This window comes from Glycine soja, chromosome 12, assembly GCF_004193775.1.
Source record: "Glycine soja cultivar W05 chromosome 12, ASM419377v2, whole genome shotgun sequence".
NCBI classification, from domain to species: Eukaryota; Viridiplantae; Streptophyta; class Magnoliopsida; order Fabales; family Fabaceae; genus Glycine; species Glycine soja.
The window spans coordinates 2,634,409-2,661,756 of record NC_041013.1 but is presented as its reverse complement, the minus strand read 5'-3'; the positions used below and the strand labels follow the sequence as shown (position 1 = coordinate 2,661,756).

Below are 27,348 nucleotides of genomic sequence, written 5' to 3'. Positions count from 1 at the left end.
CTCTCTCTCTCTCTCTGTTTTTATAATATTATTTCCAACTTACGTGAGAAAAGATTTGAGATTCCGTCGCATCAAGTAACACTATAATTTATTTATTCTTATGTAAATTGGTACCTTCCTCTTCACTCTTCAGTCACAGATAGAGCAAGTGATGACACGAATAGTTTTTTTTTTTCTTTTGGTTTATGAAATAATTGGAACTGAATCAGTAACTTTAACAGTTGAACTGTATAGCTAATTATCTCTTTAATTGCGATACCGAGGAACAAAAGAATTATTCCGTAAAATAAAATACGATAAATTGAGACGGAGGGATTTGATGGTGATTCGAATATGTTAAAGCTGGCGAAGATTTTAATTTTTGCTACAAGCCTAGAAATAGTTGCTTATTGCCCTATGAGAAATTGCACATGTGGGAGACGAATAAATGAATGCTCGTACTTGCACTATAATTTTATGGGCATTGTTTTGCATAGAATGAACAAGTAAATAACTTGACTATACAATTTCATAGTTTCATTTGATTGGTCGGTGTTGGCCAATTAGGGCGTCGAATAGAGGATTAACCACTTTGTTTATTGAAGAGGAGCCCTAAATGTGGCCACTCGCCAAGTTAACGCAGAAGCTGGAGCGCAGTCGCGTCTAGACAAGAAAAAATATATAATAACACGACCACATTACTATACTTATCCTAAATTGTTCTTTTTTATTTTCCTTTATATTTTTAGCAATGCAAAATGTTGTATTAACAACAATTATGTAGCTTTCGGCGAAATCAACAATGCTGTCTGCAATGACAAAGCAAAAGGATAAGCCATATCATCAATGCAGGGAAAATAATTGGCCTTTTAATTATAATACATTCAAACACTGAACTCCAGAATACAAATTACGTCAACTTTCTCCTTGTACATATCGTGAGACAAGAGCGAAAGGAATCAACAAAACGGATTGGAAGAGGATACATAATTGTGAAATTGAAACTCGTTTTGGATAAGGTTGAGTAGACTGGACCCACAAACTAATGTATGAGCACTCTTGAGAATGCAAAATAGTTAAACATGAATTATGAGTTTTTATTTAAGTTAGAAAAGTCCCTACATCGTGATTTAACTAAAAGTTCAATAAACTTTTTTGTCTACATGAAAATTTCAAACTAATAAACAAAGACTCTAACAACCTTATATGGCATGTGATTATCAAGGGCCAATGGACTTGGTTGTTCGTCTTGATTTTGGGGCCTTACATTCACTTCAAGGCCTGAATGATAACCATGCAATCATGTAACAAATTTCTTAACATTTATAATAAATAACTTAAACATAACAATTAGAATAATTTTGAATTAATTAAGAATGTATAAGTCTTTATTCTAACAATGCATAATTTAAACTCTTATGATCAATTCAGTCACTCAAAGCATGCAAAGTATCTTGCATATAATGGGCCGTACAATAATCAATTAGAGATTAATATATGATGTTATTATTTCCGTGAAACAAATCATGTACAACACAACTAAATAAATCATTTCGTGGATCAATTATTTCGATTTAATTAAATATTTTGGGTTTGAGTTCTATCTAATTAAATTAAATATTTAGAGAAAGAACTTTGTTGTTGATAATAATGATTACACCCAACTTAAATAGAAGTAGCCGATTGAATATACAGAAATAAAAAGATTCAATTACAATTTTGACCTTTCTATTTTACTTAATTCCCAATTTTGATTCATCTATTTTAAAATTGATTCATTTCATTTTTCTATTTTTTAAAAATCACAATTTTAGTCCCCTTATTTTAAAATACAAACATTTGATTCTTATATTTTAAAAATTCTGCAATTTTGTTTCCCGTATTTTAAAAAATCCATAATTTTTTGTTAATATTTAATTTAAGAAAAAAATATTATGGATTAAGTGTAAAAAATGTTATACAATCATCCAATCACAACCTACCATGTAGGATAAGTTTGTTGATTTTTAAAATAATTATCTTAAATTAATTCAACGGTGATTTGTGATTGAATGATAGTGTAAAATTTTTTTACATTGTTAGTGAGTAGACATTAAACTCATTTAATTTTTCATACGTTTTATTTCTTTTATTTTTTATTATGTATTTAATTAAATAATTTATTAATGATATCCTAAATGAATATATTAGATTTAAGTTCAATTGCATCAAAAGAAAAAAAATAAAATATAATAAAAATTAGAAATTTGATCAAAATTACAAATATTATAAAATAAAAGGACTAAATGTCTTTATTTTAAAATAGAATAATTAAAATAACGGATTTTTAAAAATAAAAAAAAATATTTCAATTTTAAAATGAATGTACCAAAATTACAGATCAAATAGAAGAATCATAATTACATTTAAGCTGGATAGAAATTACTTGGATTTTTTTTTCAAACTCTTGAATTTCATTGATAATAAGATTTATTTTTTCTTTTGGAACAAATCTCAATCCTGTATCCAAATAACACAGAGAGTGGATCTGAAATCGAGGCCTGCAATAAGTATTTGTGGGCCTATTGGGCTTTAGTATCAGTCCATAACGACACTGTGCAGTTAGCGAGTCGCCCTCTCTCTGCGGTAGGGTTCGATAAGACAATTTGAGAAGCACTGTTTTGTTCTTCGTTCGGAGTCGTTACCTTCCATTTGTTCCTCTCTTCCGCTCGTAACTGCGCCGACAACTCTTGATCGTAATGGCACCGCCACCAGGACCTTATTCTGGCACCAGCACCCTAGCTTTGGTACGCTCCCAATTACCCTTTTCCGTTTGTTTCTCGAGAAAAACGAGGAACTAATTTTGTCACAACAATTTTTTTTTTCTGTTTTCTCTAAAACCTTTGTGCATTCACAGGTCGCTCGAGCTTCCGCTTTCTCCTTCGGCCTTGTTTATGGAAGCATTAAGCTCAAGTACCTTAAGGTAGTGTAACGAATCCCTCGTTTTTTTTAATTCATACGATCTTTGACTCCCTTTTGTGTTATTTTGCTATGCATTTTTTATTTGTAATTTAAACGATCTAGAGAAATTCATGATGGAATTTTTATAGAAAATACTTATAAACCAATGTTGATCCGAATTGCTTCTCACGCGCTTTATTTATCCCTGCATTCATGTTGAGTTGGGTGAATCAGTTTTTAGGTGCGATGGTGCTAAATTTGGCTACCCTTCGATCCAATTTGATTGTCGAAATGATTTTAGGACTGCTTTCTTTTCTGGGGTTTCGCTCCCTAGCCTACAACTAGGATTGATAACCTTTTTTTTTATTATTTGGTTTCTGTCAACGTAGTGTGGATGATGTTTTAGGGATTTTAATTCTTGTACTGAAGAACACAGATTTATTGTTGTTGGTTTGATTAATCTACGCCTCAGCTTGCCGATCCTTTCGTGACTGATTCTACTCTACTTTTAGGCTATCTACTGCCTTAGCTTGAATTAAGCCCTTTTGCCAGGTCAATTTGTTGAGTGGTTTACTGATATTTTCATAACGATCTTGAAATGAGTGATAAATAGTCCCCTGATGTTGGGAAATGCTTATGTAACGTGTTATATACTAGAGCTTTGATGGTTTTAATCTGTTATGAATTTTGTTATATAATTTTGTAATCTTTGTTTAATTATATCATTATATGGCATGTAATGTATTGCTGTGCCATGTGTTATGTTTTTAATGCGTTGGTTTCATAGTCTGATAGTGCCAAATGCCTCCCATTCTTACATTTGTTATTTCTTGATAATGAGAGATATTTAGGATGCTTCACCTTACTTCTACATATCTTAATGTTGTACTGCACTTTGTTGAACTTCTTTGCTTTTTGCTGTGTAAGCATTGGTTTTTTATTCTCTTATCATGTTTGTTTTACTTTCAGGCAAAAGCCAAATCTCATCAGAAAGCTCAGGAGAAGGCTCATCATTGAAAGCAATGAGAGATCCCCGGTGCTATTATCTGTCCATGGATGGAGTAGAATACTGAAATAATTCATTACAAGGAACTGTACCATGTTTTCTCCCTTTTTTTTTTTTCTGGTTTAAGCTTTGGATAATCTTGAAGCATTGAGTTTAGTGCACTGAAAATGTTCAATATCTTGCCTTGTTTTAATAATGAATACCATGTCTTCTTTTGAGTTCCATGTTTATATTGCAAGTTGCCTGCTATGTCTTGGTTTGCCATTTGCTTCTTAATTATGAATTTTGAAATTTCCATTTCATTCTTAAATTGAAAGGAGAACATGATGCATTTCAAGTGTTTGGTTAGAGCTGAAATGGGAAGGGAGATGGAAATAGTTATGTTGGACCCATCAAATATAAAGTCAATTCCCAAGGGTTTTGCTCATCCTTAGCTTCTCTCTTAGTTACATATAGAGTCGCATATATATAACTGAATCAATTGCAGAACTCATGACTCAAACTGACGCAGGGGTTCTTGAGAGTTAAGATTAGGGAAAGTAGAAAAGGAAGGGATTTAGAAATGAGAGAAAGGAGGGGATGATAGAGTCCAGTTTGAACAAATCACAAAACCTGAAAATTGTGTTTGGTTGTGTTGGTTCTCTCTATTATTTTTCACTCTATTTCTTTCATTTCCATTTTCTGTCTTGTACAAATGAAAAACTTGTTAAATGTGATAGTTTAATTTTCTAAGTGGGGTTGATTTAAAGAATATGTTACACAACAAATTATGTCATGTTTGGTTTTGCAATACATGTAACACGAAAAGTCTTAAGTTTTTTTTAACAATTAAATGTATGGTTTCCTTAATTTATATGGTTCAGAGAGTGAGATATTTCATCTACATATCACGCCAAATTTGCCCTTTAAACTCGAGTTTCAAGCCTATGTTGCTTTGCTATTGTTGAACGTTAAATTCTAGCGGTTCATTATAGTCGTTAGCTTTCTCCATATTTGTTTGTGGGCTAAATAGCAACGAACTGCATTGGCTTGCCAAATACTATGTTTAAAAGTTAAAACTGGTAGTGTTGTTTTTCTATGCGCTACTCGAATGGGAATTTGTGGTTCCCTCAAATAAAGTTCCGCTGAATAACAAGTGATCTTGTTTAAATTTCTTCACAACCTCCACAACTTTGCAACAATTATTTCCTTTCATGAATTGCTTGTTCGAATTAGTGAAAGTTAAATGGAACGGTGTATCTCATGATTTTGAAGTCTTGCACATATTAAGACGGTACCCAAGAATAGTACGAGGAAGGACGTCGTCCAAAGTCTAAAAAATGTTGTATAATTTCTATTTCTTCATGAAATATTCGAAGGGTTTAATAGCTTTATGAGAATTTCCAATAGCATTAGTACAAACAGCATAGCTTGCTTGTATATCGGCGAAGACTTGGACCTCAGTCTTGGTTGGGGGAAAAGAGCAACCTACAATTAACGGTGACAAAATAGATGGAAAACCAACCTATTAATTTATTTTGATCTGTTAAAAATTTATTAAAATAAATCAAATTAAACTAAATTACCTAATTTTGACTTTTAAAATTAAAATAAATCAAATTTCTCTGTCAGGAGATATTAATTATGCTATTTTCTCCTAAAAAGTACCAATATACTGATATAGACTATATTTTTAACTATTTTAATGTAAGAGTTAGTTAATAATATTAATTGAATTTTCTCTTTTATATATTTAAAAATTGATGAAGGAACTCAAGGGACAAAACAAAGTCCTCCCCTTATAAACCCAACAAAAGCGTTTGAAAGGCAGTAGCAGAGAAAAGAATAGGGTTTTGCTATGGAGAAGCTAGAAGCAGAGAACGTTCTGGTCCTTCCCTCTGAGCAACCCAACAACAATAGGCCAAAGCCAAAACCAAAGCGTTTCGTGAAAAACCAAATCCCAGACTCAATCCTTAACAACCCTCTTCTGAGCGCCGCAATCTCTGTGCTCCCTTCCAACTACAACTTCGAGGTCCACAAGTGCGTCTGGCGCGTGCTCTCCACGGGAGCAAAACGCGTGGCTCTCCAGTTCCCGGAGGGTCTCCTCATGTACTCTCTCCCACTCTCCGACATCTTCACCACCTTCGCCGGCGTCACCCACTGCTTCGTCCTCGCCGACGTCACCTACGGCGCTTGCTGCGTCGACGACCTTGCTGCCTCCGCCCTCGGCGCCGACCTCCTCATCCACTACGGCCACAGCTGCCTCGTCCCCATCGACGCCACCACAATCCCCTGCCTCTACGTCTTCGTCGACATCAAAATCGACGTCCCTCACTTCGTCGACACCCTCAGCTTAAACCTCCTCGCCCAAACCAAAACCCTCGTCGTCGCTGGAACCATTCAATTCGCCTCCGCAATTCGCGCCGCCAAGCCCCAATTGGAGGAGTTAGGATTTAGGGTTTTGATTCCTCAGTCCAAGCCGCTCTCCGCAGGTGAGGTTCTGGGCTGCACCGCGCCCAAGGTATCATCGTCGAAATTGCTCGGTGGTGGTGGTGACATTGGTGAATGTGTTTTGGTTTTCGTGGCGGATGGAAGGTTTCACTTGGAGGCGTTCATGATTGCGAATCCGGGGATTAGGGCATTCAGGTATGACCCTTACATGGGGAAGTTGTTTTTGGAGGAATATGATCATTTGGGTATGAAGAGGTCTAGGAAAAATGCGATTTTTAAAGCCAGGGAGGCTCGGAGTTGGGGTCTGGTTTTGGGGACGCTGGGGAGGCAAGGGAATCCGAGGATTTTGGAGAGGTTGGAGAGGATGATGAGGGAGAGAGGCTTGGATTATACTGTGGTTTTGATGTCGGAGATGAGTCCTACAAGGATTGCGCTCTTTGAGGATTCCCTGGATGCTTGGATACAGATTGCGTGTCCGAGGTTGTCCATCGACTGGGGGGAGGCTTTTGTGAAACCGGTGCTTACTCCTTTTGAGGCTGAGGTTGCGCTCGGAGTGATACCCGGGTGGTGGGAGAAGAATGAGGTTTGTGAAGAGGGTGAGGGTTGTTGCAACAAGAGTGGGTCTTGTTGTGAGGATGCAAAGGGAGGGGAAGATTTTGGTGGGGATTATCCGATGGATTACTATGCTCAAGATGGTGGGGAGTGGAATTCATCTTATGTGAAAAAGTCTACTCGTCCTGCCAGAAGAGTTTCCGTGTCGTCTGTTGCTGATACTGCCATTTCCCAACAGCCTTAGATTTGCTGCTTAGTTACAAGTCCAAGGTTTTAAAAGACAGTCTTGAACATGACTTCAGCCACAACGTTAAGATTTGTGTTGTGGCTGCATTGGCTGTATTTCTCTGTGATTTCTCGCAGTATCAATGATAGCAACTGGAAATTTAAAACATTTGTTATAACAATTTTTTTCTCTGAAAGGATAGAGTCTATATAGTCTATTGTTTTCTTTTGTTTTTAGCTTTGTCTTATTTAGGATAAATTATGTTGGATGAGTGTTTGGGTGAGAAAACATGTTGAAGTGTTCTTTTCTTTGGTCTGATATGGGAGCGAAGAAGATAGAATGTGATAAGCTCAGTTTCTGTTTCAATTTGGTTGACGTAGCCACCAAGCTTTTCTGGTGATCAATTGATTTGGGCCTTCTTTGGTGACACGTCGGTAACCACTACCCTTGCATGGAATCCATGTTAATGTGAGTGTTTGATTTTCGGAATCAGAGAGAAACAAGTTCTTTTGTATGATGCGTATCTCTTAAAATTAATGGGCTCTGCTATACCGAAATGTGATTCTTTATTTTGATTTTTGCCTATATTAAGAATAAGAATAGCTCACAAATTATAGCAGACATTTATTGCCACTTTGTTTGTTTTGCTCTCGTTGAGTATGCATTCAAAGCTGCAATGCACTTGCCTTCTCATCCTTCTACAACTCATTTTCATTTTTTGGCGGCGTAGTTTTCATGTGCCATATTTATCTACTTTCGAAAATTTGAACACATTAGTAATTATTTCATGCTCTATGGCTTCATGTTTTTAATTAATGGGAGATGTCTTTGTTCTGTTTGATGAATTACCTGAAAAAGAATGATGATTAATTAGTGTATGTCTTGCTCTTAATATTTCTTGATTTCTTAATAATGACATTTTACTTTTTTTTTTTACTTCTGAATAAATGGTTAAGTACTTTCAGGTTACAGTATGGTTTGCTACTGCATAAGAACACAACAAAAAAGTTTTTTTTTTAATATAGAAAACTTATTTTTCATTTGGAACTTTGGATTTTGTTCTGCATGTGTTGTTTTTCCCAAAAAATTTCTGGTAGAGCTTAAGAATCTTTTTTTTTTCTGCAATTGAGAAAAACTTGTCAATGAAATGATGTTATCAGTTTTCTTTTGAGCCATATTCTGTTTTGATCTTTTATGCCACTTATTCTCTTTTTTCCTTTTGCATATTGTGCCAAGGTAGGTGTCCATGGCTGCAGATTCAAGGAAACACACATTGGAGTCTTTGGAGAGAAGAATAGCTTTTGCCAAAGTTGAAGTTCTCCAAAAAGGAAAGAAAAACAAAAATACTATAAATGAAGATGGGTTTTGTCAACAGATTATATAGGATCATCTTTTCAACTAAATAACTCATTGTAGGTAGATATGGTGTTTCTCCATAGTCTTTGGCCCATTATATATTGCCTTGTACACAACACAAGGAGTCAAGAGGGAGAGGAAGGAGAGCGTGGATGTGGGAGGGACCAAGAGGGTTGAGAGAGACAACAAACCAATAAATAAAGACGAAAGGTAAAAAAAAAAAAAAGGTGCAAATCAGACAGTAAATTAAAAAAGGAGAAAAAATTAATAAATGAAGACAAAAGGTAGAAAAAAAAAAAGAAGAGAAAATGAATTTATTTCTACTTCTCGTTATTGATTTCAATCTACTTTATTTCTTTCCTCTTAATTCTTTTCTTATTCAAATTAAGTGTTAATGAAAAATTAGATAAAGGTGATAATCTAATTTCCTAATTGGAAGATTTTTTTGGAATATATTACACAACAAAGTATGCCATGCTTGGTGTTACAATAAAACATGCACCAACAATTTTTTTTTTTATAGCAAGACTAGCATGAAATGGTATATGGTTTCTATAATTTGTATTGTCGTAAGTGTAAAATACTTTATCTAGATATCACGCCAAACCTGCCCTTGTGTTCACGCTCGAGTTTTAAGAGTTCTTACGTTGTTATCGTTCAACGTTAAATTATTGCTGTCCAATGTCAAAGGTTCCACCGGTATTTAAGGTTGATATTATTGAGGTTCAAAAGTTAAAATTGATTGGGGTTGTGCTTCTATGCACTACTATGAATGTGGATTTGTGGGTTTCTCAAATAAATTGTCGCTGAATAACAAGCGAATCATGATTAAATTTCTTCACAATCTCCGCAACATTGCAACAAATATTTCCTCTCATGAGTGAAGGTAATGGAACGATGTATCTCATCATTTTGAAGTCTTGCATATATTAAGACTGAACCCAAGCAAAGCATGAGCAAGGACGTCCTCCAAAGTTTTAAAAATGGTCCTATTTCTTCGTCAAATATTCAATAGATTTAACATGCTTGACGAGATGGTTATATCCAAAGCCCATGTTTGTTTTTGTGAGAGAATTGCTCAATGCAGTGAACAACACACGAACTTAAACAAATCTAAATGGATTTACTTTGACCAAAATGGGCTAACGTTGCTAAATTTAACTCCAAATATGTATAGGGGGTTGCTATTGGTTTCATTGGAGTTGCTCTTGGTCCCTACCAAGGGATGAATGGTATTTATTATTCCAAAAATGTTCTTTTCACAAAATTATGATTTCGTTGCATAATGAAAGTCACTCTCTCTTATCACAACGGAATCGTGATTATGTTATATATTATACAACAAAATCACAATTTTGTTGTATATTTCTTCCATCCCAAACATATCAACGGAATCACGATTCTATTTGTTATTTTCTTTTATCCCAAACATAGCAACGGAATCACGACTCTGATATGTTTTTTGGCACCCCTCTTATCACAACTGAATCGGGATTCTGTTGTGTAAGTTTTTTTTATGATTTTGTTGTTATTTGTTTTGGCACCCCCCTCTATTATAATGAATTCTCAATTTCATTGTGATAAGAAAAACTTAAACAACAGAATTGAAATTTTATTGTATTATTTTTTTAAAAAATAAATAAAAAAGAAAATAAACAATGGAATCTTGATTTGCATTCTCCTCTACCTCAAAAACTCTAAAGTCACCTCTGTCTAAGTCACCTCTACCTAATAACCAGGATAAGGTGACTTTAGAAATATATTTTGTTGTGTATTCAATTGTGATTTCATTGTGCATTTTTTCTGTAAAAAAAATAGACACCATATAGAGAGAAAAAACTTAAGTATTAAATGAAATTTCATAGGAATGTCTACTACATACTACATATTGAGATACACATTTATAAAATTAATTGGATACATATTGAATGTTTAAAATTATTTTAATCCTTAGAAAAGTTTACTATATTTTGAGATCCTCTAACTGATTGAAATTGTATTAGTTGAAGGCTTGAATGCATCTCATGTAAGATTTTTGCCATGAATAAGCTTTCGGTGTGTAGTATCTTCTCCATTGTGGTAGAACAGGAGGTAAGGAACAATTATCACTTAAAAAAGCTACATTATCATACAAAAGACCGAGTTAACAAATACATCAATATTATTTTACATAGGTAAATGGTATCTTTAGTGGATAATGTATACCTGCACATAGTGATTTTCATTGACAAATCCAATTGAAATGAGATGGGACACAACTAGCGTGGGACTCCTAAGTGGAAAGGTCTAACTTTGCAGCCAAGATAAGTGAACCAATGCAACATTAAGAAGAAAACATAGTCTTCAATGCATTCATGAAAACAAAATCCCTATCACTGACAATAACCTGAGGCAACACATCATCTTTCACAAACAATCCTTTCACCTTATTTAAAATCCATTCAAAATTATTCGTTTTCTCAAAACTTAAATAAGCAAAGGCAACAATGAAAGTAATGTTTGTTGAAGTGATACTAACAATTTCTAATAGCAAAAGAAGATATTTTTTTGTCTTGTAAGTTGTATTACAAATCAACACTGTTGGAAATGAATTCATGGAATTTGGATGTGTCCACAATATATCTCTAATGACATCTTCATTACCTAGCAGTCTAAACAAGTAAACACATTTTTCGTGTTCTATCAATTTCATCAGATGTTGTATTTTTGTTCTTGGTCTCCTTTGTCAGTGACAATATCTTTGATGTTCATTGCATATGATTTTGATGGTGTTGATATTTGCTTGGTCTTGATCTTTGACTTTTAACAAAATTTGATCAAGTTTCACCATGTTATTGATCAATTGGTTAACCATAGTTTTTTCTTCACTACTTAAACGACCAACATATGAATGACCAAACGGTGTTGTCATCACTTAATGGTTATGGAAACCACATTATACAATAACTCTCGAGTCTATAGTTCTCACAAACCTCCCTTTTAATTTAAAAGGACACCTACATTTTTTGATTCCAGTGAACTTGCACACTAACTTGTCTTTGTATTGTTTGTACTCCTTTCCCCCCTTTTTTGTAATCCAATAAATATGTTTTTTTTTACTTACTTCTGACTTATAAATCACAACCACAAACCCGTGCTCATTTTCCACATGTCAAGTCCAATTTAATAATTCATCACACTCTTGAAAAACCTAAAAAAATTAAAAATATTATTCAGTAACAAAACACAAACATATAATGAAATATACCTCATTAGTCATGAAATAACTAGAAAAGTCACAATAGCTAGGTTGTGATTGCATTTCAGTGTCTTCACCACCCACATTTTTATCATTATCATTCTCCATACCAATATCATTAGGCTGGGCTCCATATAAAAGGTCGAGTTGATAAAAAAAATTGGCTTTCATTATCCATATTTTCTCATCCATTTGATATTATAACCTCATAAGATATAAATGTATTCCAATTCATTGACCTACAAAAGCAATACAAATAAAATTGGGTATTTCTAAGAAAAAAGTGTTTGCTGAACAATTTGCAACCCAACGAAATCGTGATTCTATTATGTACTAATTTGTCTAATACAATCAAATCGTAATTCTGTTGTGTAACCAAAAACCAGGAAAAAAAATGAAACCATCATTTTGTTGTGTAAAAATGTACAATAAAATCATGATTTTGTTATGTTTATGAAAAAAAAACCCTTTAACAACAAGTAAAGAAAGGGAAAGAAGAATGAATGGAGAAAGGGAAGGAAAGAAGAGAGTATTTTGGATGGGTTAAAGAAGGTGAATGATAATTTGATAATTACTCATTAATGGTAGGAGTCAAGAGTAATTTGATAAGGACCGATAGTAATGCCCATATGTATAAGGAAAAGGACAGAAATTTAAGAAGAATTTGGATCCTATCACATTATATTTGTGATGCTTGAAAAGAAAATGCAAAACAGTTAACGTTTTCTGTCTACTGTTTATTGTTGATCGATGCGGGGGCCAGCATATATTTGAAAATCATCAGTTATGCCTGTATTCTAATCAGGATTACTGTGTTAAAATGATTCTGGGGACAACAAAATCATGGGATATTAAGAAAATGAAACATTACAAAATGAAATGCAGTTTATTTTATCCCTCCTTGTTTGTCTGTTTCTTCACAATCCTTTGTATATTTTACTAATTTGATTTGACCTGAGTGTTATCACCAAATCTCATCACCTCCATATTTTATGTCTTCTTTTGCCCCGCTACCATACTTCTTTTCGTTTTAACTTTTATGAGTAATTTATAATACTTTGTTGGTTGGAAACATGACTTATATTACACCAAAGTTCCCTCTCCTATTATCTCATTTTGGAATCAAATCATTGTTTCTAAAAGCGAACAATTTCTATAGTTAATCAATTCAAAGCAAAATGATTTTTCTTGTTGGTCGATGTCCACCGAAGCTAACGGTGCTATATTTTTTTCTCTCATTATTCATCTAATCATAACGATTCAGATGCACTCCCATTTTTGTGTTCTTGATACGTAGTAATTGACTACAGTATGCGCAAAATATATATCTAATTTTCAAGATAACCAAAGCTACAGTGCAAATTTTCAACAGGGTTATGTAGTTGGGATCTAATCTAGTTCAAAGACAAAGATCAGGTTTTGAGTTCCCATAATCTCGATGTTATATATGGGGAAACATAATAATTAATTGAGGCAAGCACATGTAACGTGAGCCTGTTTAGTAACTTAACCTACAAACAAAGTTACGCCTTAATTGTTCTAGCTTAATTCTTATTCCAACTTGAAAATAAAAAATTGTTTTGATTCACAAATCACAACATCTCCGTTTCTACGATTTCTTTTTATTAAAAAAACAACATATGAATTTAGTAAGAGCCACTTCCACGCCTTTCTAGTTTCTAATGATAACTAAATTATAGTTTTCAATTATTTAATTAAATTTTATTAACATGCGGTGATGTAGAATTGTAGATATCAAGATGTGAGTCAAATATTGTATCGTGGCCTGGTCTCTTAAACATTAATTCAACTCCCACCTCTTCTTGCAATTGGTACACTATAGATGGATCCAAAGTCCCATGAATTATGTTGATTGTTGACAACAGGTGGATTGTCTTCTAAAGCATCACGGATAATTAAAATCTCTTGTTTTCGAATCATCTTATCACATTCATTATAATTCACATTACCACTTTTCGTTCAATTTTAACACAGTGAATTCGAACCCTACTAAAACAAGACAATTAAAAACTATATCAAAATATCACCAAAGGCGGGTATCAATTGACATGAATTGTTCGAGAGTCTAATTAGTAATTTTAAATATACAAATATTCAAAAGGAATGAAAGAGATATTTTTTGTTCATATTAATCCAAATAATTTGAGTATAATTGTTTATTGTAGAAGATACATGTGATTTGTATCTACTCTGGTAGTTAGATCGTGTCTAGGAAAACATGAGATTTAGTCTAAAAACATTAAGTGTAAAGTATAATCTATAGTGCTAGGGTTCAAGATTCTTGAGGGTGTAACTTGGGTTGTCTCTTTTGGTGCTTGTCTAAGGCTTGGTCGGCCTAGATCCGAAGGATACTAAGAGAGCGTGGAAGGGGTAGCATAGCAAAGAAATAAATAAAAAGGTTGATGAGAACAGAGAAACCAGCTGTTAAGGATAAAAAGTGGAGATTTTATTTTAGCTTTCTAAAAGGGGACCTAGTACAATGCACGATAAGGGCTTAGTGGGCTATAAGGCAAAGCCCACATGAGTCATCCCACTCGCTTCCACATGGGCTTGACTACGATTGAGGCAACAGCCACAATCTCGTAATTATCTCAAACTCCACTGGCATTTCCCATTCCCTCCAACCATATATACCCCCACGCGCCCCCTTTACTTCTTCTACTACTCCACCTACCAAAACAAACCGTTTCACACTTCCAAAATCGAAACCTCAAAAAAAAAAAACCGAACCAACTCTGTTCCTATTTCCACACTCTTTAGTCTTTTGATTGATAATGTCGGCGTCGACGGGAAGCAGCAAAATCCGGCGCATAGTTCGGGTGAGGCAAATGCTTCTCCGGTGGCGGAGGAAGGCAGCGGCGGACGTTCCGGCTGGACACGTGGCGGTGTGCGTGGGGCCCAGCAGGAGGAGGTTCATCGTTCGCGCCACGCATCTGAACCACCCGATTTTCAAGATGCTTCTTGTGAAGGCCGAAGAGGAATACGGTTTCTGCAACCACGGTCCTCTCGCTATACCCTGCGACGAGTCACTCTTCGAAGAGCTTCTTCGGGTCGTGTCCCGACCCGTACCCGGATTCTCCACGCTCGAGGATTTCCAGAGACGCTGCCACATGGATGTTTCCACTGGCTTTGACGTCGTAGGAGAATCGTGGCCGTTGCTTCGTGACGAGCCAATTTGCTGAAAATACATTAATCGTTAATCACTAACTACTTTTTTTGGGTTTGTATTTTTTACCCTAATTATTGATTTCCGGGGTGTTTTTTTTTTTTAGTTATTAGGGAAATGATGAAAAGAAAGTGAGCCGGGTTTGATTATTATTATTATTATTTCATTTATTCGCTATAAGTCGAGCGGGTGAATTGGATTAGATCCAATGTTGTCTATTAAATGTATATGTAATTTGTATTTTGTAAAATATATGCAAATTACTTGGATCAATTTTTGAGCAAGGTTACAAGATGTCTTCTTCCTCTTTTAAATTTTGGTTTTAATTTTAGTGCAATTCATGGATAAGTTTTCTTACAGTTCAGTTTAACTAAAGATAAAAAAAGTAAATCCCAAAAAATTGGTCTTAAATGTGGGGAAATATTAACGAAACAAAAAATTGTAAGTTAATGATTATATGTTGTCAGGTTAAAAAATTTACATTATCAATTTTAATTCATTTTTTTATTCACAAATACTAATTATTAATTTAATAATTTTTATTAGTAAAAATAATTGGAATTCATAATCTCTTTATTTTTTTTTCTTGAATCAGTAAGTTCATCCTATAACTTTAATTAAATGTGAATAAACGTAAATTTTTCAATTTAATTCTCAAATTTTACTCCCGTTGTCATATTAATTCTTGGATTTCACATATATTGTTATGTTATAGTCTTTTGATTAGACAAAAAAAAACTCTCTTACTTTACATTTAGTCATCTCCTGTAGTAAAAAGTTAACTAATGTTATTTCTAATAAAGGATGATAAGGTTGGTTTGGTGATATTCACATAAGAAAAGAAAGAAAATGTGATGAGTTCAAATTTTTTTACTAAAAAATTATTCGTTAATAAAAAAAAGTTATTTTTTATAAAATGTTATAGTTGACGTTTTTAAGTTTCTTTGTGACACACACATAATGATTTTCTTCATGTCCTAATCTATACTTATTGGGATGATGATTCTCAATGATCAGCATAGCAGTGGATCGGCTGGCTAGCTAGTGGAACACACACAATTTGTGTTTTTATTTATTTATTTTTAAAAAATATAAAAATGTATTTCATTTTTTCTTTATTAAATGTATTTATTTTAATATTTGTCGATCTAAACAAACAAATTTCAATAGGTCTAATTCAGAATCATTTGATAAAATCAAATATCATCTATCTTAAAGATAAATCAAAGGATAAATAATCGGATCAATTCTTAGATTTTTTTAAGGTTTTAAGGGAGTGGTATGAAGTGGAAATCATTCTACAATAAACACCAGAATTAACATCATTATGTAGTGACAACACAGTGAACTAATGTTGTTGCGCATGCGATCAGTCATTGGTACAATGTCATGCATTACCTCGTCCACATAGAGCATGGTGATGATCTCCATCTGATATGCGACAAGTGATTTTATCTTCCGTTTCACTTTTTTGCGGCTTGAGTGAGATATGGGGTTAAAGGAAATAATTGATAAGAAGCATAATGAAATTTGAAAAGCTTTCAAGGTGAGTTTTAATAATGGTTCATGGTTTCAATTAGGAAAATTCTTTGAGCTTCAAGTCTTTTAGCCCCTGAAGACATGCAAAGTGTGAGTTTGTTTAATTTTTTTAAAATAATTTTAAAATAAGTGTTTGTTAAATAAACAGATAAGATTTATTCTTTAAAATAAATAAAAAATTACTATCTTAAGTATAATCAGTTTAGATAAATACATTAAAAAAACAAAAACCTACTTATTTTATTAAAATAAATATTTACTTCAAAAAATAAATTTAAACAAAACTAACTCATAATAGTTGTAATCAACACAAAGTGAGGATGCAATGAAATATTAAGGTGCAGGATCTTGGTCCTTATTGACTAGAACATAAAGGTCATTAATTTCATGTGTGTACAATAGGCACGACTAGGATGCTTCATAAAAAAAAATGAGTTAATTTTTAGACTAATGTGAATTGTGGAATGCAAATTAGAGACTATTTTTTTTATAAAAAAAAATTGTCAAACCTAGAGACTCATATGAGAACATATGCTAAATTTAGTAGTTGATATGACAACAAGCGTCAAATTCATGATCTAAATTGAAGTGTTTATAATTTTTCAATATTAGTCTTAAACTCTTCAAAATAATCCTACATATATGAACTATAGATACATGCCATGTGTGTACCACATAAGCACTTTAACATGCCACATATTATACTTGGTTAAAAGTTAACAACAAAATACTTAATGGAAGGACTAACTTGAATAACAAATTATAGATTCTTAGAACTAAAGTGATAATGCTCACAATATTCAAGGGCTAAGTTGAAAATTTATTTGTTTTACAAGCTAACTAGTGTTTGAGTTACAAAATATAAGTGAAATACTAAATGTATATATTTAACAAAATATATTTTATTGATAATAGAAAAGTATAAATTAAGATATGAAATGTTGACATTTCATTTTTAAATTATTTTAATTAAAAAATATTATTTTGATGACAATTTATAAATATCTTCTTTTAGATACTATTGATTAAAAACATTGGAATATTCACTAAAATAACTAGAGAAATTAAAAAATATATATATTTCTAAGAAACAAATGAGGAGTTTAAGAGAATTTCATGTCTAAGTTAACAATCAAATATTAAGCTGCATCAATACATCAAATTTGTTAAAATGCTTAATTATAAAATTATTTTTTTAAATTATAATTAAAAGTTGAATTAGTTTCCTCAATTATTAAAAACACTACAATCGTGTCCTTTTTTTTTTTTTTTATCAACTTTGTTAGTTTGATTATAGTGTTTTTAAATAATTGAATGATATGATTGAACTAATAAAGTTGACAAAAATAATATGATTATAGTATTTTTAATTTATTAGAGGATCTGAATAAACTTTTTAATAATTAAGGAATTTAATTGAACTTTTAATCTTAATTGAGAGACCAATTATATAATTAAATAATTTATTTTCATAAAAATGTTTATTAATCCCTTAACTACACTTGATATCTATTTTTAATGGTTGTTAATCCAATGTTAGGAACTTTTATTATTATGATGATGATTAAATGCTAGGAGGTCTTTCTCGTCTGCATTGGATGATGTCTATAGCGAATTTGGAGCCCTAAAAGGCTAAAAGGACGGAAGCTTGATAGCATAGTTGACTTCTTTCCTTTTTTTTTTTTTAATTAACTGTTGACTTTAAAATAAAAGATAATAAATAAAATGAAGATATAATTAATATTTTAATTTTAATTTTTAATATTTAATTTTTATTTATAAAAAATGTATAAAATAATCAAAGAACAAATAAAATTATAAAGGTAAAGATATAATTTAAATAATAATAAATATTATTCTAAAGTTTTAAATGAATAGAAAAATACAAATAAAATATTGTTATCAAAAACAACAAATAAAAGGATTAAATACGTATTTTCAAACTGGAATGTTAGGAGGTCTATACGTGGAAAATTTGACACTTTGGAAGGCTCTTAATTGCCTGTCCTGCTCATTCAAGCCGATAATTTTGACATTTTTATTTTTCATTATAGACACATACGCTATCTAGGGGCGGAGCCAGTTATTTTTATTCTAGGATAAACCAATAATGAATATTAACATATTCATGGATGAATGAATTTGTATAATTTCATAAAAATAAATCAAATTTAAATATTATATATACAAATATAATGAGTCTGTATGATTTTACTTTAGTTTTGTAACTTAAATAAACATTGTATGGGGTAAGTGATATATTATTATTTAAACAACACGACACCACACAAGACAATTAGAGGTGTGTAAGGTCACGTAAGGTTTAGGCTTAAATAATGTAATTTTAGTTTTTATATTTCTTAAAATTTATAATTTTAATTTTTTTTAATTTTAAAATAGATATATTTAGTTATAATATTTCTCAAAATTCATAATTTTAATATTTATATTTTAAAATAAATATATTTAGTCCTTTAGTTTAATAAAATCTATAAGATCTTTCTATCAAATTGATTTCTTATTTAATATATGTGGCAATTACATTAGTATCAAAATTATAAATTTTATAAAAATAAGAGATTAAATATCTTTATTTTAAAATAAGAGACTAAAATTATGAATTTTAAAAAATAAAAAATAAATGTTTCTATTTTAAAATAAAAATACTAAAATTACTAATTTTTAATAATAAAAAAATTAAAATTACATTTAAACCTAAAGATTAAAAATCAAAAAGATGATAAATTTTAAACTAATGATTGATGTATAATGTCACATCATCAAAATTTTAGATGTAAAAGTCATGTGAGCATTTAATGGATAACACATAATAGATGAAAAATAAGTTTAAGAATGTAAAAAATAGAAAATTTTAAAATTTAGAGACTAAAATAATATTAAATTATATAAAAATATAAATAAAAATGTTTGAAGTAATAAAAAAGATATGTATAATAAATTTACGTCATTTTTCTTATTTAAAAATAATTCAAGAATGGAATGTATATACCTTATAAAAAGAATGGGATGTATATTTTTTAAGATAGTGTGATCAAGGAATTACTATTTTTTGAAATTTTTGTATTTTTTTAAGAAAAGACAACTTTTTAATTAAAATAATTACAAAAGAGAATTTATATTCTACTTTTAATGAAAAACAAAACCTTAAAAAGAACATAGTATAAATTTAACGATTCCTTTTAAAAAAAAATTCCAACAAACCTATATATCATAAAAAAATAAACCTTGAGCTGAACCAAAGGCACCTTATGTAATTTTGATTGACATGATATTATGAAATGGCCCCATCTTTTTTTTTATCATCGAGAAATAAATGGCCCCAATTGAAATAAAATCTTTTATTAATATTGTTTTAAAAATGTCTTGAAGATATTGAACATCTACTCCTTTTTATTTTTTTTACCAATTTTTTTAAATAATTTTTTTCTCTAAATAAATAAGGTATATCTACCCTTGATTTAGTTTAAAATTATAATTTTAAATCGTTAAAATTTAATTGAGCGTTGTCTTGAATTGGATAATTATTAAGAAGATTCTTTAAGAGAATATAGCAAAACTCTTTCAAAAGAACACGGTATCAAAAGACAACTTTTCCTTCGTCTGTATTTAAGACATATTGAAGGAATTTTTTTATAAGATGTGGTCTTAAATCTTCATACACCGGATAACTATATGATTTGACGTAAGCTTGCCCATCCAAATAACTTTTATCCAAAAGAATTTTCATATTTGCAATAATTGAGCAAGCACGATAGTACGCAAACGGAAAGGATTGGGTTATATATCATATGTAAATGACATAAAGAAGAAAAATGAAAACGATTATAACGATAAAGATTTATCCTATTTTTATTTTAATAAAGTAAAAGTAATGCCGACTTTTCAAATATCATATTCAGGATCTAAGTAGGCGAAACACGAAAATTATACATTGAATTGAATAAAAATCTAAAATCATACTTGTTCAATTCACCATGATTTGATGCAAATGTATGCTTTCTTTCTACATCTCTTTTTGTCTGATATGAAATCGATTATTCCAAGCTTTTTCTTCCTCACTTTTTATCATTATGAATGGATGCAGGAGTACTTAGTGACTGATGCCTCTTCTAGTGTGTGGGAGGCCATGTCCTCTCCCTCTTCCCATTTTCTTTTCGGTATTTAAATTACTATCATTGTTGTTTTGAATATTATTTTTTCTTGAGCTTGACCCCCTTAATCAACGAACAATTCAGCTTTAGTTCTCTCCGTACTTGAACAATTTTCATATCACTATATTCTTTACTCTTTAGTGCTGATATAAAGTTATTCATAGTCAATGTTGGGTTAGGCCAGGGAACCCAAAACTCAAAAGGAGAGAGTAGTATATATTAATTAATAGGTTAATCGACAAATCACAATAAGCTTCACAATTGACACCACAAAGAAATGAGTACGTATATATTTTTCCACTTATATCATACTCACTTAATTCTTTTTTAACGAAGTATATATATATATTTTCACTTTTAAGAGAAAAACAAAATGTTAAATTTGCAACATGACATGGATCACGGGTTTGTTTTGCTGACAATGTGGAAGAAAAGGTAGTGATCAGTGACTGGATAGACTGTTATTCTAGAAAGAATAAAGTACTGCATGTGCAAGCACAGATGCATATATTAAGCCGATCATCATAGTCATTGGAGCGCTGTTAACGGCAATAGATTTGTTCAGTAAAGCAAGATCATCTTTTTTGTGTAATTGGGATCCATCTGAGATTTTTATTTGATACTCGCTGGATCTATCTCTTGTCGGGGTTGATCTATTTTAAAATAAAATAAATATTTTTAGTTGTGATTATATTTTTAAGTTAGAGACTAAACTTTAAATTTTGTTTAAAAGACTCATATAATAAAATGATTTATTTAATAAAAAAATTATATTTAATTTGTTTTGTGTGAAATTTATTTGGACCAATAAAAACAACAAATATATATAATCTGTAATCTTTGACTAAGACAGAAAAAAAAAACCGAATTACTTGTGCAAACGTTAAAGCAATAAGATGATTTAATGTCTACACATAATGCATAAATGTTTAATTCTATTGGAGGGTGGTTTGAAACGGTAAGGATTATTGTGGGGTTCCCATTGTCATTGTGATTAACATCATGCTTGGAATAGTGCCAAGAGTGATTGAAGGGCTAATGATCCTGTTCTAATCAGGACGTTAATGTCTATGCCTAAGAAGATTAGAAAAAGTAAAAAGAAAGGGCCCACTGGGAGTCTTTGAATAATGATGGTCTAAAAGTATCCAAACCGAGACCAACTGATTGTTTCGACGGAAAGCATTACTTGGGTCAGCCTCAATGGATCTTGTCTTCTCATTAATTGGATTCTTCACAACATTTTTCCTCCTGTTGGGCCCTCATGCTATCATTTCCCACATGCTAAAGCCTGAAGGATTCAACTTTTCTGAAAAGATATATATGTTTATATACGAGAAAATAAAATATTAAAAGGGGACAATAAAAAGTAAAACAAGTCCAACATACACCCCAAGAAATATATCGTATATTAATATGATCTAACATGGTTGACACATAATTTTATTTATTAAATATGCAGTTAAGAATTCATCATTTAAGTATATGCGTACTAAAAAATATCATTAGAGAAATATTATTTTATAAACACACTGATTATCTTAAAAAGCAAAAGGAGATATAAAAGATAAAGTGGGTATATGTTAAACATTTCCGTTATTAAAAAGGTCTCGAGAACTTATTTTTGAAAGAAAGCGTCATTAATTGATTTGGGTACGAGAGCTTGGTCTTGTCATTTCTAAAATAGACATCTAACTTCTATCCATTCGCTGAGCACACCCAATCCACTGCATTTGCAAATGGCATGTCTCTAGTATTCAAATTTTGGGTCTTTTTATATTGATTGATGTTGAATTTAGATTTAATTTATTGTATATGTAAATTATATGTTATCAATAATGAAAAGATCATTATTCTGATCATTAATGTTTTGATTTTTATATACTTAAATGTTTAATTTAATAACGATACATGAAAAGGTTTTTATATATCTACTACCCAGTCTATTTCAAAATATTGGTTCATTATATTTTCTACATAATAAATAAAGGTATTACATATTCATAACTTAAAAAAACAATTGCTAACTAATTCATCCTCTTGTTTTGATTCATGACATTTCTCATCTATTTCCTAGCTAGAAATACTAAAAAGAAAAGAATGAACTTAAAAATATTAGCATTTTTAATTTTATTAAATAACAAATAAAAAAACACGACCTCTTACTAAAAATTAAACAACTTTTGTTTTAATCAGATGAGGTAATATATGAGATGTTTGCAAATCTATTTATTTTCATATTCTCTTACAAAAAAGTGAAGAAATGTTTATTTTTTGGTATAATACAAGATATTTTAAATTTTCCAACCAAGAAGAAACGAGTTACGGAGAGACAAACTTCTAATACTAACTAATGAGAATTAATGACAGTTTTTTTCGTGATTAAGAATCCAATCATAAACAAGGGTGTCAATTCTGTCAAAGCAAGTTTTTGTATAATAAGAATGACAAAATTCCATTGTACACACACAAAGTCTAGGATTGGGGATAGAGATGGAAGAATAATGAGACATGGGAAAAAGAAGTGAGGAGATTTTCAACACTCTATCTTCGTCCATTCAGATGCTATTTTCTGTTTCTGTCTCTTCTGTTGAACAAAACCAATTAGTACCAAAGTATATCTTATATATAAAGAGGAACATGTATCTATCATGATCTTCAGATAAACGTATGGAATACACAAAAAGACCATGAATTCAAATCTTCCAATGACTTCTTTTAGTAATCTTTACGCCATACTCATTTTATGTCTTCAAGTATATTCATTATTGTTCATTGAATAATTATTTCAAAGATGCTATAAGAGTATATAAAACAACTCTTTGAGAATAATAATAATTTGATGTATAATCAAAATTCATGCATTTTGCGGTTGTGAGGAGCCATTCATGCATTCTACGTATAGGATCATTAGTGTTTTGATTTGTGAATGAAGAGAGGTCATGTGATGGTCTAAGGCTTAAGAGTTTTTGTGGTGATGCCCTTGTTTTGTGGGGCGTCTATTACGTGCTGCTCATACCTACCAAATACTTACCATCTTCTGTGGTGGGGTCCATCATCACCTCCTACCGCAACATTCGGTGGCCCTCAGTCACAATCAGCAATAGCATTTTAGTTTTAGTTTTAGTTTTTTTTTTTGGATAGGTGACTGCGGGTGACATTATACTTCCCTAAACCGGTTGGACCCGATATGGAATTCGTACTTTTGATATGAGAAGACAATTTTGTCCCTTCTCTCTTCCTCAACAATAAAACTAGTACCTGAGACCAAATCTGAAAGTTTTGATCCAAAGGACAACAACAATAGAATATTCCCTAGTTTTTGATAAGATATGCTTGACAATAATTATTAATTATTAAATATGTCATCACTGGATAATAATCCTATCTTGTCATCTTTTATTAACATGTTTAGTAAAGTTATAAAAATATTTATAAAAATAAACAATTATTCTTTAAATATATAAACTGAATTAAATACAAGCTATATATCTTGTGAAACAATTATTCGGATGAAACACTCTTCGCAAAAATCTTGATTTCCTTTTTCAAAATAGATATTTGGATTCCCACTTTTAAGACTAACATTTATGACTAAAATAAAATTACCGAGCAAGATTAAAATATTAACAACACAAGTTATTATAATAAATAATTTTTTTACATAAATATCTTTTATTAAAAGAATTAGAATGTACCCGTGAACTATATAATATAAGTATTTATGTGAGATACCTATAAATGAAGATATTATTTTTAAAAAATAATTAATATTATCTTGATTCTTTAAAGTGATAAGTATTTTGAAACAAATTAAAACACCCAAAATGACAGATAAGATGAGGCGAAATGAGTAATATTTATGATATATATATAGCACGCCATGCTGCAAATGGAGGCAATACTATATCTTAATTGGTGCCATCTCTCTCAAATTTGTCTGGGCAGCCCAACACGCTTTCTCTATACTTACACCCCACATTCCATCTTTTTTTTAGGTCATTTTCATTGTCTTTAGCCCAGCGTCAATAGTGATCACAAAAATTAAACAAATAAGTAAAATAAAATAAAAATTGAGAGCTCGAACTTTCCCCCCTTTAATTAAACAAATCAAGAATAAGAAGAAAAATAAAAGTAAGAGAATAAGAAATAAAGACTTCACCAATCACCGCTATAGTGTGTGATCTCAAAGTGCTTTACTATAAGTACACTAAATTTGTGGGGTATCTGAATTTAGTTTTCAAATGATTATTTTTTTTCTTTTTTGTTAAAAGGAGGCTAAAGCTTATCAAATAAGGACTTCACCAATCACTCCTATAGTGTTTGACGTGTTTTATTATTTTTTATCTTAATCTTTTGATTTATATAAACACTAAATTTGTGGGTATCTAAATTTAATTTTCAAATAACTATTTTTTTCTTTTTTTTAAAGGAGGTTAAAGCTCATCAAATAATCACTACTTATAATTAAATAATTGAACACAAGTGATTGATGTTTCTAAGTTAATATTAAATTATTTAAATAACATCTGAATTCGATTCTTAAAAAAAATAATTCTTAATAAAATTTTACTTATCTTTTAATCGAGTTTTGAATGAATTAAGATCTTTTTTATCCTAATCAATCAGAGAATTAATAAAAAAAATGATTACTGCTTATACCATCGACTAAAGACTAGATTTGGACAAATACTTTTACAATCAAATTAAACCATTTTATTTCTTCGACTAAAGACTAGATTTGGACAAATACTTTTACAATCAAATTAAGCCATTTTATTTCTTTTGACTGATAACCATTATTTTGATGCAATGACAAATGATCCCTATTCCTCTGTTATGTGTTATCACATCGACACCTATAGGTTCGAGCATTAGGGAAAAGGGTGTAGGTTGGCCAGCAGGAAGGGTTGTGGCGTGACTTTGTATTCATGTTTTCATACACATGCACATGCAGGGTTGATAAAATATGCCCTTAGGCCTTATGCACGGTAAGCTCCCTTTATTGTAAATATTCATTTATTTACTATATATAATAATTAAAACGTTGGCCTTGGTTGAACAAGGTGTCCTTTTTCCATAAAACTTTTTCCCACACAAAGCTCTTCTTCTCTTTCACGTTTTTGTTTAGTCATATTCCACTCCTTTTTAGCTCCCCCACCCCCAGATTTCTAATAGTCTATACTCTATATACTACTAAATATTAGAAAATTAGTTTGTTCCAGTATTTCAGGAACTTTTTATATTTCTATTTATAATATTATATTGTTATACTATTCTTATATTTTATTATTATAATGTAAAATAGAAAAATTATTTTTAAAATATTATATTATTATAAATTATTTTCTTGCAAAAACTAGTCATGTAATGATTGGTTTGGTCTAAAAAATGATTTCTGTTTTTATATTTTAAATAATTACAAAAAATAGTTTATTTTTTTTTTATTTTTATACTGTTTTAAAAAATATAAGAAATGATACAAAATAATATATATATACATATATATATATATATATATATCATTTTTATATAAATATTTAAAAATAAAAAATAAACTAAGTAAATGCCTTTTATAATTATTTATAAAAATAAAAATAAACCATTTTCTTTTCTAACAAACCAAATATGTCCTAAGATTATTTATTTATTTATTTCCACGATGTTATAGATAATTGCTAATACAAAACAAAAAAGGTAACATTGATTGAAATTACCGTTCTGATTCTTAATCTGTTTCTAAGATAATAGTTCAAGATGGGAACCTTCCACGAAATAGCAGAGAACACATGGGTGGGGCACTCTAGGGACAAATTTTCAGCAGAGAAATTGCATACAGTAGATCTCAAATCCTAGCATAGTTAAAGAAATAGATAATAACACCCTGAATTATTCTATATTGGGAATTTGATGTAGCAGCAAATTAAAAGTGAAGTACATGGCAAAGTGCAAATGCATTATTGGAGATAGAAACTAATAGATATTACATAAAGAAAAACAATGAAAGATATAATTAAATTATGTTTGAACAATGGTTTGTAAAATTGTTCATGAATAAAGTTAATTTTAAAATAAAATGATTTATTAATAATTTTCAAGTTTGATGTAAAGCTTAGTATAATTTTTTTAAACTAATACAGAAGTTGTTTTCTTTTTATCACTTGACACTATATGAGATTTGAAAAATCAATCAATTTCCTCTCGCCACATAATGAAGTCCCAACTTGCATTTTGTTTGAAGTTGAACTACTGGCTTCTTTAAATTGATTGAATATTTTATGGTCCAGACAAAATCAAACCCTCATGTGTACTTGTGAACGACCTCGAGAGAGAGAAAACAAAGGCATGGACAAGAGAGAAATGGGGCGAAGATATTTAATTATTTTGAAGAGGGACATAAAAAATTGGATTGTGGAAAGGTGAAGACATATGATCTTTTGGTGTTGCCAAGTTGGCTAGCTTGGAAGTTATAACTTACAAGAGGAGTTGTGTGTCAGAAGTGTTTTGTGGCTCAAACCAAAAGAAAGAAAAAGGAAGCATTAATAATAATTCAGAGAGGACCATCTAAGCACAGGCACCCTTATTTTCTCTGCTGGTCCTCCTGCTAAAGGAAAAACCAGTTACTTTCAATCTTATTTTTGGCATGTGTCTTCAGATAACGTTTGTTTGAGGTGGAACTTGGAAGTAAAATTCATCCAAGTCTTGGTGTCAATAGAAAAAAGAGTT

General features: G+C 30.8%; 2 protein-coding genes and 1 pseudogene across 3 annotated transcripts; all 3 read left to right on the top strand.

Moving 5' to 3' along the window:
• Positions 1 to 2,596: 2,596 nt before the first annotated feature.
• On the top strand, positions 2,597 to 4,174 carry LOC114379608. Its single transcript, XM_028338295.1, has 3 exons — positions 2,597 to 2,765; positions 2,876 to 2,941; positions 3,889 to 4,174. The coding sequence occupies exons 1-3, from the start codon at positions 2,718 to 2,720 to the stop codon at positions 3,934 to 3,936; spliced, it is 162 nt and encodes a 53-aa protein (XP_028194096.1). The 5' UTR covers positions 2,597 to 2,717; the 3' UTR covers positions 3,937 to 4,174.
• Positions 4,175 to 4,327: 153 nt separating this feature from the next.
• Positions 4,328 to 8,715, top strand: LOC114379607 (annotated as a pseudogene). Its single transcript, XR_003659541.1, has 2 exons — positions 4,328 to 7,601; positions 8,374 to 8,715. The product of XR_003659541.1 is annotated as a 2-(3-amino-3-carboxypropyl)histidine synthase subunit 1 pseudogene (transcript).
• A 5,679-nt stretch (positions 8,716 to 14,394) lies between these two features.
• On the top strand, positions 14,395 to 15,203 carry LOC114378603 (auxin-responsive protein SAUR71-like). Its single transcript, XM_028337250.1, has one exon. It carries the CDS (start codon positions 14,523 to 14,525, stop codon positions 14,928 to 14,930), a length of 408 nt encoding a protein of 135 aa, XP_028193051.1. The 5' UTR covers positions 14,395 to 14,522; the 3' UTR covers positions 14,931 to 15,203.
• Positions 15,204 to 27,348: the final 12,145 nt, after the last annotated feature.